The 14,262-nt window shown below is 44.8% G+C and overlaps 1 protein-coding gene across 1 annotated transcript in view; it reads left to right on the top strand.

Moving 5' to 3' along the window:
* The window catches only part of LOC124595126 (centrosomal protein of 162 kDa), a 241,962-nt gene that overhangs the window by 23,261 nt on the left and 204,439 nt on the right, over positions 1-14,262 (top strand). The window contains exon 2 of the mRNA XM_047133724.1: positions 7,728-8,084. Within this exon, the coding sequence (XP_046989680.1) occupies positions 7,728-8,084 (357 nt within the window). The remainder of the gene's footprint in view (positions 1-7,727; positions 8,085-14,262) is intronic.

Here is a 14,262-nt window from a genome sequence, read left to right as displayed (position 1 = left end):
TTTTTTGTGTGCGGATCACTCACAGTGTATTGGATAACACCTTTTTCTTTCAATACTGGTGGGGTACATTGGTCTTGAGAGATTACATTATGATAAGAAATTCTTTAAACAAGTATTATAAATGTCAAACAAGCAAACCTTGGTACCTATACATTCTATTTTGTAGCATTGAAAAATCATACCTGATGAAATCTTTTGGAATGAGAGGGGAAAGGATTGGTGAAGATATAGGAATCTTGAATGGAGGTAAGACTGTGCCTTTAGAATTTCTGAATAAAGCTGTCTTAGGAAAAGATCCTTTGCGTATGTATTAAGTTCAGATTGGAATGTGTATCATAAGGATAGGTTAGTCGCCAATGGTGGCAGTGTATTTATTACAGTAAAAAATTCAATAAAATCTAGCGAGGTTGTCACAGATTCCAAATGTTGAATTAATCTGGGTGAAATTGAATATCAAAGAACGGTCAAAAATGCTGATTGGAAGCTTTTATAGACCACCTGGGTCAGGATCTGTAGTTGAGCGTTTCAGACAGAACTTGCAGAATATAATTAGTAATTTTCCTGATAATGCTGTTGTAATAGGGGGTGACTTGCCAGGTATAGATTGGGTGTGTTGTGCCATCAAAACTGATGGCAGGGACAGGGAATTGTGTGGCATTGTTGTGGATGTCTTGTCCGAAAATTACTTTTAGCAAATAGTTAGAGAACCAACTGGTGAGAATAACGTCTCAGACCTCCTGGCAACAAATTGACCTGAACTAATCAAATCAGTTAATGTAGAGGAAGGTAACAGTGATCATAAGGCTGTGACAGCATCTATGATGACAGGTCCTACAAGGAATTTTAAGAAAGGTAGGAAGATATATTTGCTCAGCAAGGGTGACAGGATACAAATTTCAAAATATCTCAGCAGTCAGCTTCAAATATTCAGTGACTAAGGTGAAGATGTGGAGAACAAATGGAAAAAAATTCAAGTGCATCATTCAATATGCCCTAGACAAGTATGTTCCAAGCAAGGTTTTAATGGATGGGAAAGACCCACCATGGTTTAATAGCAGTGTTAGAAAAGTGCTACATAAACAAAGAGCACTTAATCTCAGATTCAAGAGAAGTAAAAAAACTAGCTGACAAACAAAAGCTGAACGAAGCGAAAATGAGCATAAGGAGAGCAATGAGAGATGCGTTCAACAATTTTGAAAGTAAGACGTTGTGAACTGACCTGAGTAAAAACCCTAAGAGATTTTGGTCATATGTAAAATCACTAAGTGGGTCAAAATCATCTATTGCTTCTCTCAGCAACCACACCGGCACCGAAACGAAAGATAACAGAGAGAAGGCTGAAATACTGAATTTGGCCTTCCAAAGTTGTTTCACCGTGGAAGATCGTTACACTGTCCTTCCTTTCAGTCATCGTACGAATGTCGAAATGGCAGATATTGAGATAAGTGATTGCGGAATTGAAAAGCAGCTACAATCGCTTAGTAGTGGAAAAGCATCAGGACCAGATGAGATACCTATAAGTTTCTAGAAACATTATGTAAAAGAACTTGCTCCCCTTCTAGCAGTAATTTATTGTTGATCGCTTGAGGAACAAAAGGTACCTAACAACTGGAAAAAAGTGCAGGTCATTCCCATATTTAAGAAAAGCCATAAGACAGACCTATATCGTTGATGTCAATCTGTTGAAGGATTGTGGAGTATGTTTTATGCTCAAGAATTATGTTGTAGAACTCAATACGTCGCTCTTAAGGAACAAAATCGACAGATGTAAAGGCTATATCCGGAGTACCACAGGGAAGTGTGATAGGACCATTGCTGTTTACAATATATATAAATGATCTAGTAGAAAGCATTGGATGCTCTTTAAGGCTATTTGCTATGATGCAGTTGTCTGTACCAAAGTAGCAATGCACCAGAAGATAGTAAGAATTTGCAGAACTACTTGCAGAGAATTGATTAATGGTGCAGACTCTGGCAGTTGACTCTGAATGTAAATAAATGTAACATATTGTGCATACACAGGAAAAGAAATCCACTAATGTACAGCTACACTATTGATGGCAAACAGCATCTGCCATACAATGTCTAGGTGTAACTATTGAGAGCGACCACATAAAATAGATAGTGGCAAAAGCAGATACCAGACTCAAGAGGATCCAACAAAGAGCGGTGCATTTCGTCACGGGATCATTTAGCTGGCGAGAGAGTGTTACGGAGATGCTAAACAAACTCCACTGGCAGATGTTACAAGAGAGGCATTGTACATCACAGAGGGATTTACTATTGAAATTTCAGGACAGCACTCTTCAGGTGGAGTCGGACAACATATTGCTTCCCCCTCCCCCCTCATACATCTCGGTTATTGACCACGAGGAGAAAATTTGAAAAATTAGAGACAATGCAGAGGCTTACTAACAATCAGTCTTCCCACACACTATTTGCAAGTGGAACAGGGTTGGAGGGATCAGATAGTGCTACCAACAGCACCCTCCACCACACACCATTAGGTTGCTTGCGAAGTACACTCCTGGAAATTGAAATAAGAACACCGTGAATTCATTGTCCCAGGAAGGGGAAACTTTATTGACACATTCCTGGGGTCAGATACATCACATGATCACACTGACAGAACCACAGGCACATAGACACAGGCAACAGAGCATGCACAATGTCGGCACTAGTACAGTGTATACCCACCTTTCGCAGCAATGCAGGCTGCTATTCTCCCATGGAGACGATCGTAGAGATGCTGGATGTAGTCCTGTGGAACGGCTTGCCATGCCATTTCCACCTGGCGCCTCAGTTGGACCAGCGTTCGTGCTGGACGTGCAGACCGCGTGAGACGACGCTTCATCCAGTCCCAAACATGCTCAATGGGATACAGATCCGGAGATCTTGCTGGCCAGGGTAGTTGACTTACACCTTCTAGAGCACGTTGGGTGGCACGGGATACATGCGGCCGTGCATTGTCCTGTTGGAACAGCAAGTTCCCTTGCCGGTCTAGGAATGGTAGAACGATGGGTTCGATGACGGTTTGGATGTACCGTGCACTATTCAGTGTCCCCTCGACGATCACCAGTGGTGTACGGCCAGTGTAGGAGATCGCTCCCCACACTATGATGCCGGGTGTTGGCCCTGTGTGCCTTGGTCGTATGCAGTCCTGATTGTGGCGCTCACCTGCACGGCGCCAAACACGCATACGACCATCATTGGCACCAAGGCAGAAGCGACTCTCATCGCTGAAGACGACACGTCTCCATTCGTCCCTCCATTCACGCCTGTCGCGACACCACTGGAGGCGGGCTGCACGATGTTGGGGCGTGAGCGGAAGACGGCCTAACGGTGTGCGGGACCGTAGCCCAGCTTCATGGAGACGGTTGCGAATGGTCCTCGCCGATACCCCAGGAGCAACAGTGTCCCTAATTTGCTGGGAAGTGGCGGTGCGGTCCCCTACGGCACTGCGTAGGATCCTACGGTCTTGGCGTGCATCCGTGCGTCGCTGCGGTCCGGTCCCAGGTCGACGGGCACGTGCACCTTCCGCCGACCACTGGCGACAACATCGATGTACTGTGGAGACCTCACGCCCCACGTGTTGAGCAATTCGGCGGTACGTCCACCCGGCCTCCCGCATGCCCACTATACGCCCTCGCTCAAAGTCCTTCAACTGCACATACGGTTCACGTCCACGCTGTCGCGGCATGCTACCAGTGTTAAAGACTGCGATGGAGCTCCGTATGCCACGGCAAACTGGCTGACACTGACGGCGGCGGTGCACAAATGCTGCGCAGCTAGCGCCATTCGACGGCCAACACCGCGGTTCCTGGTATGTCCGCTGTGCCATGCGTGTGATCATTGCTTGTACAGCCCTCTCGCAGTGTCCGGAGCAAGTATGGTGGGTCTGACACACCGGTGTCAATGTGTTCTTTTTTCCATTTCCAGGAGTGTATGATGTAAATGTAGATGTACTTAAGTTGCTAACATAGCTAGTTCCTTCTTAACTATTTTACTAATGCTGTAAAAATTCTTTTGTTTATTCCTTTCATCATACTAATAATGAAAGATCATAGTGTAATGATTATGTTGCTACTGTGACAATACTTCTGTAATGTTCCACATCTGGTGCAACCAGTGGTTAATGTTTCTAAAGAACCCTTCAAAAATTGGTATGTTTGTTGTTACAAGTATATTAATCATGTGAGCAAACTCAATCATATCAGTTGAGGCTATGTGATAGTCCAGCAGGACCACAATTCACTCACAGCACAGTTTTGCTTTAATGCCACAAAGACTCATCATCCAAACTTCAAATATGCAGCAAGAACTTGCTGGCTTCACAAATAGACATTTGTGGTCATACACGAAATGAACCACTTCATGTTCTTGTTATGTAGTTAGGTAACAAGTTAAAATGGAGTCAAGAAGCAGCATAAGTATGTTTTGCGTACACGGATTTTTATCACTGTGTTGGCTTTCAAAGTCAAGTGTATTAGCTTATTTTGTGTAGTTTCACTTCCAGGTGTGTAGAACTATCTTTTTGGGCAATGTCTTTCATTTAAATGTAGTATTTACTCAGTGAAAGTAAACACTAAGAATGTTGTGTGAAGTACATGGCCACAAATATCTGAAGAAGCTAGGGATTCTTGCTCTCACTTCCTAGGACATGCACTCCTTAATGGTTGTTAATACTAAAATAAGTTTCAAATTAATTCTGAGTCACAGTACAAGGTAGACAAATAATTTCCATGGGGGTTTTTTCCTCTTTGTCCATGGTTCACAGTGGGATCCTCTAGTTGGTGCAAGTTACATCAACATACGCCCAATAGGTATAAAAGTAAGACATTGGGAATTAAAAAATAAATTGAAGTGTACAATAGTTGTGACTTCTCCTCCAAGTGACTTGATTCAAGAATTGACAGTTCATTTTACCTGCATTGTTGGTTATAGACCGGCGTCTGTTGTTCCACATACAGATAACATTTGTCCTGTGATAAATATGATTTGGGACATGTAGAAGTCAACCTAGCATCAAGAGATTGCTATTTAATATAATTGCAGGAACAGCAGTTTAAAAGAAGAGCAGAAGCTTCAATCTTGCTCATTTTAGTGTATTATAAGAGCATGGTGTGAACACAGATAATTGCCCAGTTTAATGCTTTAACAGTAGCCAATTATTTTTTCAGCCTCCAACAATTTACCCTCATTGTTAATATAGACCTTGACCCATTCTGCAATCCTGTAGTCTTTCCTTAGTGATGTAATTCATAGGTAAATAAATGTGTCTTTTGACTATGACATTGCATTTCATCTTTATGTTACTATAGTAACTAATTTTTGTCATGTTGAAAGAGGAAGTAAAACACTCCTGTTCAATGTATCACAGTGGACAATTATACAGTCTCATAAATGTGTATATTCCAACAACCTAGCGTGTGGCAAAGAGGCACATAAAAGCAACTCGTATCAAATTTTCTTGCTTTATTTGGAAACAGTTTTGAGATTGTTGAAGGTAGAATTAATCTTCCAACCTGCAGTTGGCATTCAGAAGTGGTATACACAGATTGCTCTACACTAGATGGACAAACCGGTTTTGCCGACGCACATGTAAGGTGTGGTGAACTACACTCCCTGCCAAACAGATACAGTTTATTCGATGCAGAATTGGTGGCCTTTGATTGAGCCTTCCATCACATTCATTCTTGCATTGACGAGACATTCTTAATCAGCAATGACTCCCTGAGTAGTCTTCAGGCTATCAACTGGTGCTACCCTCAACACCCATTGGTTGTAACTGTACAGAATCTCCTTTCTGACCTCCATCAAGGTGGACTCACCTTTGTCTGGACTCCAGGTCACATAGGGATCCCAGGGTACGAACATGCTGACTAGTTGCCCAAGTTGGCTCTTAAGATTCTGACTTCCAAGATTGGGGTACTGGAACTGGACCTTCATTCAGCACTCTGCCATCAACTATTGGAGGCTTGGAACACGGAGTGGTGTGTCGTGGTTTCTCTGAGCAAACAATTTACAGTAAAGTGGACCATGACCACGTGCCAGTCTTTGTTTCGTGCTTCTTGCCAGGAACCTACTGTTCTGTCAGCTTCGCATTGACCACACTTAGTTGACCCATGGCCACATCCTACAATGTAAGGATTCACCCCTGTGTCAGTGTGGTGCCCGTATGACGGTAGCCCACATTGTGCTGGACTCCCATAATTTGTCCACATTACAGAAAAACCTGAAACTTGCTGATGCACTGCATGTGGTGCTAGCAGATGACACCAAAGTGGTTGATCTGGTTTTATGTTTTACTCGTGGAGGTCGTTTCTTCTCCTGTCTGTGAGATAGAGCACATTGGCCTCAGAATGAAATTTTCGCCTTGCAGTGGAGTGTGCGCTATACGAAACTTCCTGGCAGATTAAAAGTGTGTGCCGGACCGAGACTCGAACTCTGGAGCTTTGCCTTTCACTCTACCGACTGAGCTACCCATGCACGACTCGTGACTCGTCCTCACAGCTTTAATTCTGGAGAGCACTCACCCACGAAAGGCAAAGGTCCCTAGTTCAAGTCTTGGTCCTGCACACAGTTTTAATCTGCCAGAAAGTTTCACATTGGCCTCATTGGCTGCTTGAGGGATCAGAGGGATGTACTGTCGCCTGCTGCAACCCAAGGGACCAATGGCTGTGGGACCTTGCTCGGTGGTCTGGCCTGTCTCCTGGTCTTCTCACCTCTTTAATTTTTCTTTTTCTTTTCCATCTGTCTTTTGGTAATGGATAGTGAGGAAACAACTGTCAGATGCAGAGGGTGCATCTCCCATTGTGTAACATGTCCCAGGGGCCTCCTGCTTCCTGGGCAGAGCAACTCACCCACCTTCACCCTCTTACCCATCTGTCACTTCTACTGGCATCTATCTCTTGGTTTTATTTATTCTCAGCTACATCCATGTACATCAAGATTTGTCTTCTGTGTCCTTCCTCCCTGAGGACTCTTTCTGTCTTGACACATATAGAATAGGGGGACTGATGACCTCATAGATGTCTCTTTAATCCCATCAATCCAATCATTCTGCGTTAGACTGTGTACCATTATTGAACTTTGTGATTGATTAAAATTTCATACCGAACCGGAACTTGAACCCTAAACCTTGCTTTTCATGGGAAACACGTGTCGACCGATCTTTCCAGGCCCAATTCACTACCCATTCTCATAGCTTCAGTTCTGCCAGAACCTTCTTTTCTCTCCAAACTTCACAGATCTGTAGACAGTTCAGTACTAATGGAATGGAAGGTATCACAGCAAAATGGCTTAGCCACAGCCTAGAGGAAGTTTCAAAACAGCCCACACTCTGTTGCCATGTGAAAGATTTGATCTGGAACCAATCTGTAGGCTGTGGCTAAGCCATTTCTCTGCAGTATTCTTTCTTTTGAGGAGTGCTGGTCCTGTAATGTAAGCAGGAGATGTTTTGCTTAGTCTGGAAAGTGGGACAGGGGTGGTGCAGAATTGAAGCTGTGAGGGTAGTTCATGCATCACACCCAGTTGTATTAGTCAGTTAGAGCATTGCCCATGAAAGGCTGTGAATGAGACCCGACTCGGTGCACAATTTAAATCTGTTACCAAATTTCATGCTGGAAATGCATTTTCTTGCCCTGATACCTTAATTAACAACTAGTTAAATTTATTTTATTATTATTAGTATTACTACTACTACAATTATTATTACTTTTTTGCAGCCACTGTCGTCAGAGGAATCATCAGGAGCAGGAGCGAGCACAAAGGAAGATGTTCAGCCAGCTCAAGCAAATCGAAAATTTTTCTGGATGAAGACCAGAGCACGTGAAGATGTGGAAGGAAAGGACTACAGTGATGGAGAGAGGGAAAAGCAGAAGGCAGAGCAGCAGGAAGGAGATATGTCAGGGGACCTGGTGAGGCCAAACATCCGGCTCAAGGTGCCAGGCTCGGAGGCTGCAGCAGGGGCCGAGGCGGCTGGAGCCCGCACTACGCTGCAGCTGAACCTGGACCTCCTTCCGCGCTCACCAGAGGTGTCCTCCTCCACAGCAGACTTTGTCAGGAAGGAGCAAATGTTCCAGGTGAGCCTGGCTCTTGGAAAAGAAATGACATGCGCAGTACAAATCTCTAAAATACTACATACTGTGGAACGGCCCAAACCATTTAATGGCTCTTAAGTAAGCAGTTTATGAGTATACGGTTTATATTTCATGGTCTCCATTTATTCTGATCTAATATTGAACCCTCTCTTCATTAGAAGAGAATGGACAGGAACAGAGAGAGAGAAGTGTGGTTGTTGGTCAATGCAAGGACTCAGTGCACTTGTACAAGCACTGATGTGCAGTCAATGTCTTAAATGCAGTTGGCTATTCCGTGCCATTGGTGTATTTGTGGGACAGCACATCACCACCACCACAATATGACGCATCCCTCCCCCCCCCCCCCTCCCTCCCCACGCCACGTGGTCCACAACTCTCTTTTGTGGATACGTGCGTGTTAAGCACAGGACCCCAAGCTCGTGCAGCTCTCTTTCCTTTCCGGGCTGCATACCTTTCCTTTCCACATCTCTCCCTCTCCCTGATCCTTCCCCCCACCCCCTTCTTCCTCTCTTTTCCTCTCTTTGGAAGTGCGTTTTGTGCCAACGTCCGGAGATGGATGCTTGTGAACAAATGAAGTGGTTTCTCTTCTTTTATCTCTACAGTGTATGTATCTGTCCCTACTTTGTCCTTCTCTTTCCTTGGTTCTTCTCTTTACCTTCTTCTCCATTGCGGTGTTTGAGAATTCTTCTCTTCTCTCCGTTTCTTTGTTCCCCCCTTTTTCTTTCTTCCTTCCTGTGTGTGTCTGAACACTGACCCACATGTAGCCGGTGATGGATTACGGGTAATTCCCTGCCGTGGGTAGACAAGTAGGACACGTATGTACCCCCTGGTAAAGGCCAGGCCCAGGGAGGGATGGTTACCCAAGCTGGTACTTTCTTAACATGCCAGTTGGTCCCTCCGTCCATTTCTCGGGAGGTGTAATATGAGGTTTGGACAATCACCTAAGGTGGGAGTGCCCTCAAAGAGGGCCCCCACTATGAAGGAGTGCGCCATCAGTGGCGCCAGTAATCATTGGGGATACTTTTGCAGTGGTTTCTTCTACTTCTACAACTTCTGCCCACAAGAGAAAGCTAGATTAGTCCCAGCCACAGAAAATTCATCCATCAGAGCCAAAGTTCCTAGTTGTTTCTCAGTCTGATGAAGGTTAAGACTTCTCAACAGTAAACCCTTTTATTATTCAGAAAGGTGTTGGCACAATTGCAGGTCCTGTAAAGTTTTGTTCTCGGTTACGAAATGGCACCTTGTTGTTAGAAACAGACAGTGCCCTCCAGGCACAAAAATTGCTTCGAACTACACCGCTACACACCATCCCTGTCTGGATTTGTGCACCACACTTTAAACTCATCATGCAGGGTGGTTTATACAAGATCACTTAACGGATTATCAAACGAGGACGTTCAAAGTTACCTGTCTGATCAGGGCTGTACATTAAGTAATGAAAAGGGTTGAAAAGAAATTGGTAACGACCCTTGCTCACTTCTTGACGTTTGACGGAGTTCAGCTTCCATCGAACATTGAAGCTGGATATGAGATAATTTCAGTTCGCCCTTACATTCCCAACCCTACGCCTTGCTGTCAGTGTCAGTGGTTTAATCATAGCAGCCAGTTGTGTTCTAATATGGCCAAATGTGTTTTCTGTGGCAGCAATGCCCATGAGGGTGATTGTCTACCCCAGTCCCCTCATTGCATAAACTGTATGAGCGACTAAGCTGCCTCCTCTAGAGATTGCCCTATGATGAACGAATTATTGAGGAAATCCGAGTGAAGGAAAAGGTGTCTACCTGTTATTCATCAGTAGAAAGCTGACTGTGCTCCCAGCGGGTAAATATAGCTCTGTCCTCGCCTCTCCTCGATCTACTAAGTAGGTAGCCACGCAGACTTGAGATCTCACCTTCAGCGCCACGGTCGTTAGATCAGCCAGCCCAGAGATCGCCCATTCAACCTCTCCATTATTACCCACTCACTCTTAGGCTCAACCATCATCGGGTCCTGCTAAATCACAGCCCCAAAATCGGACGCCTGGCCTTCCAAAAAAGACCCTACTCGTGAAGATTCTTTACGTACACAGACCTCACAATCATCAACTCCTCCTCCATCTCAACGTCCTGCTTCCAAGGGGGATCATAAGAAAAACAGTTCCTCTACTTCTCTGCCACAGCACTGTCTCTTCCACAGCACCACCCAGCAGTAGCCGCCCTCGGCCATCTTCCGTGTCACTGAGACGCACTGCTGGCGGTCGTTCAACCAGCCGGTCACTGGTGGCAGAAGCTGCCCCCGAACAACCTGTGGATCAGGATCTTAATGCCCCTGGCTGAATGCCATTCCACACCATTGGCCACCGGCTCTCAGCGTTCGCTGAGGTGACAACAAATGTGGTGAGATTTTTCCCTTTTTCATCCACCTTATGTCAATCATCCGTTGAAATATCCATAAAATTTGCTCCAGTAAGGATGAACTGTCGATCCTCTTATGATCCTACTCCCCGGTCATATCCTGTCTTCAGGAAACAAAGCTACGTCTCCATGATCACTTTGTCTTCCCTCATTTCCATCAGCTCAGTTTTATCTCCCCTCTATTGCTGGCGTTCCGGCACATGGGTTCTTATGATTGTTCTCCATGATACTGTCCATTATCACCCAATCCACTTACACAGTTTCTTCCAAGCTGTCGCTGTACATCTTTCCCATTCTGGATTCACCTTCTCTCTTTGTACCATATACATTCCATTGTCTGCACCAATGGCAGGAGCCCATCTCCTTCATCTGCTTGGTCAGTTCCCATCCTCCCCCTCCCCCTATATGCTGATTGGGGCTTCAGCGCCTACCACACACTTTGGGGATCTCTGTGTCCTTGTCCGGGAGCCTTCCTATTGATTGATCTCTTCCACCAAGACGCTGGAAGTTTTCCCAAGCCAATTAGACACTTTTCTCCTCTCTAGCAACATTTGATGCGCATCAATTTCCCTGGCATCGACGATCAGGTCACTCATGTTATGGAAGTTATTCTTACAGCTGCAGAATGTTCAATACCTAGTACCTCCCCTTTGGCCCAGCACTCCCCAGTTCCTTTGTGGAACAAGGCATGCATGTTCCGCCATCATCCTATGGTGGCCAACTGTATCCGCTATAAGCAGTTATGTGCACGATGCTGTCGCATAATATATGATAGCAAGAAGGCAAGCTGGGATTTCATTGCCAGCTCCGTTAATACCTTCACTTCCTCAACAGTTGTTTGGAATTGAATCCAATGGATATCTGACACATCCAGTTTTTCCCTGACCTCTGGGCTAACTGTCACACCTTAGTGGACCTGGTCGCAATTTCTAACTCATTGGGTCAACACTTTGCTGAGATATCGAGCCCTTCTAATTACCCACTAGCCTTTCTCCTGAAGAAATGGGTAGCGGAAGAGCTACCTCTCAAAATCATGAAAGCTATAATGTCGTTTTTTCTATGGAGGAACTCGGACAGGCACTCTCCTCCTCTCGCTCTTCTGCTATGGGTCTGGGTGGTATCCACGTCCAAATGTTGCTGCATCTATCATACCCTAGTCTGTGCTACCTCCTTTGATTTTGGGTCAACAGCACCTTTCCCAGAAGGTGGCGGGAAACTATCGTCGTTCCTGTTCCGAAACCTGGAAAGGACAAACATCTCCCCTCCAGCTATTGGCCAATCGCCAATCCCTCTCACGACTAGTGTTTGTAAGGTTTTGGAGCGTATGGTAAATTGCTGTTTAGGCTGGTGGCTGGAGTCCCAAAACCTTTTAACAACTGCCCAATGGTGTTTCCAAAAGTATCATTCCACAGTTGACCATCTTGTTGCTCTCTCCACTTATATCATGAACTACTTTCTCAGGAAACGCCAAACGTAGCTGTATTTTTTGTTCTGGAGAGGGCCTACAATACCTGTTGGAGGACAGGCATACTGTTCTCTTGGGACTTTTGAGGTTGGCTACCCCATTTCATCTGTGAATTTATGAAAGAGTGCACATTTAAGGTGTAGGTGAACACTACTCTATCCCGTACTTTCTCAAGAAAACGAGGTGCGCCAGGGCTCCATGCTAAATGTTATACTGTTTGCCATCGCCATAAATCCAATTATGGATTGTCTTCTTCCCAATGTCTCGTGCTCCCTCTTTGTTGACAATTTTGCAATCTGCTATAGCTCCCAACGGACCACCCTTCTTGAACGACGTCTTCAAGGATGTCTCGATCGCCTCCACTCATGGAAAATTGAAACCAGTTTCTGATTTTCTCCCAGTACGACTGTCTGTGTAAATTTTTGGTGTTGTATGGAGTTTTATCCATCTTCCCTGCATCTAGGCTCTGTTGACCTTCGGTTTGCGGACATCGCCAAATTCTTGGGACTTATGTTTGACAGAAAACTGTGCTGGTCTTCCCATGTTTCCTATCTTTTGGCTCACTTTCTGCAAACCCTCAACACCGTCCGTGTTCTGAGTGATACCTCCTGGGGAGTGAACCGAGTGGTCCTCCTCCACCTATATCGCGCCTTAGTGTGCTTGAAATTGGACTATGGAAGCATAGTTTACTCCTCTGCATGGCCGTCTATTATTCTGCGTCTAGATTCTGTCCACCACCGTGGATTGCGTTTAGGGTCTGGAGCTTTTTACACTATCCCCATGGGCAGCCTTTACTCTGAGACTGCTGAGCCTCTGCTGTCCAATTGCCGAGTGTCCTTTTGAATCGCATCAGTGGCAAGCGTTAAATCTTGGTTTGGAAATCTGTGCTTTGGAAATGGATACTGACAGACATTTGCGTGAGCATTAATGGTGGACTTAAATCTTCCCCAAATTATAAGTGATCCATTTGATTCCTTAACTACAACCATGGATGTAGCACAGCCCAATGGCTAGACAGTACTGAGAATATAATGCCCTCCGCCACACACCGTTGGGTGGCTTGCGGAGTATAAATGTAGATGTAGATGTAGATGTACTTTGCAGCCTATCTAGTCCAGCTTTAACTTGCTTGTGAAAGGCAAAAGGGACTGGATGAGCTGTACAAACCATGGGTGCTGTCGATTGTTTCAAGGGTACATGGTCCTGGGACCCTATTGCAAAACCTTATGTGGGTTGTGTTAACAGTTGTTTATACAGGATGTATCAAAAAGAATCATCCAGTTTGGCACATCTACATTTCTGAAACTAATAAGCATATACAATGAATTTTGTTTTTTGATGAGTAGAAAACTCAAAGGTTTTATTTTCCGTTGGTGTTCAATATGCCCCCCCCCCCCCCCCCCCCAAACATATGCACGGATATGTCAATGCAGTATTCAGATTGTTACCACATTGCTGCGAGCATGTCTTGAGTTACAGCTTCCACAGCTACTGTTATGCGACATCTCAGTTGTTGTTGGTAACAAACATAAACAGTGTCTTGTTCCCCACAAGAAATAATCACCTACAGTGAGGTCCAGTTACCTTGGAGGCCAGTAATGTAAGGCTGAATCATTTGCTCCAGTGTGACTGATCCACCTTTCAGTAATCCTTTGATTTAAAAATTCCTGCACTTTGAGATGTCAGTATGTCTACCTTGTGGGAACTGTGTAAAACTAGAGAGTTAGCTCTTTCCAACAGTATGTTGTTCATGCACATATCTCACATAACATAAAAGCTATGATTTTTTTCAAGTCCGATGATTCATTTTGATACACCCTGTATTACACACATAATGTACGAAGTTCTGTGAATGGTACCACAGTGGTAACTAGATTCAGCTGATTTGAAAGCCAAAAAGCACAAAAGTGGCTAAGCCAAAAATGTTAGGCATCGTCCAAAAAGTGACTACTAGCAGTGGTATTTGCTGAGCTACATTTTTGTTATTTGCTTGAACTTCATTCTGACCCCACAATGGAATCAACTGGTCATTGTATGTCACCACTATGCACTGAGGGGACCTCAGCTGCAGGGAGTCAATGCACCAATAGGCTCCCTCATTAATGAGAGACACAGCCGTGCCTGTTTTCAACTATAAATCCACCATTGCTCCATTAATGTCCAGTTGCAACATGAGCCTGTGCATCTCGTCTGCTGCTGCTGTTGCTGCTATGGTCACCAGCAAGACAGTGAATAGTGCACTGACAGCTTGATGCTGTCGATGGATGCCAGCCAAGACAGACAGTCACTAGGCACACCTGTT

The sequence above is a fragment of the Schistocerca americana genome, chromosome 2, assembly GCF_021461395.2.
Source record: "Schistocerca americana isolate TAMUIC-IGC-003095 chromosome 2, iqSchAmer2.1, whole genome shotgun sequence".
NCBI lineage: Eukaryota > Metazoa > Arthropoda > Insecta > Orthoptera > Acrididae > Schistocerca > Schistocerca americana.
The sequence above is the reverse complement of the archived record's forward strand: the minus strand, read 5'-3'. Positions and strand labels throughout refer to the sequence as shown.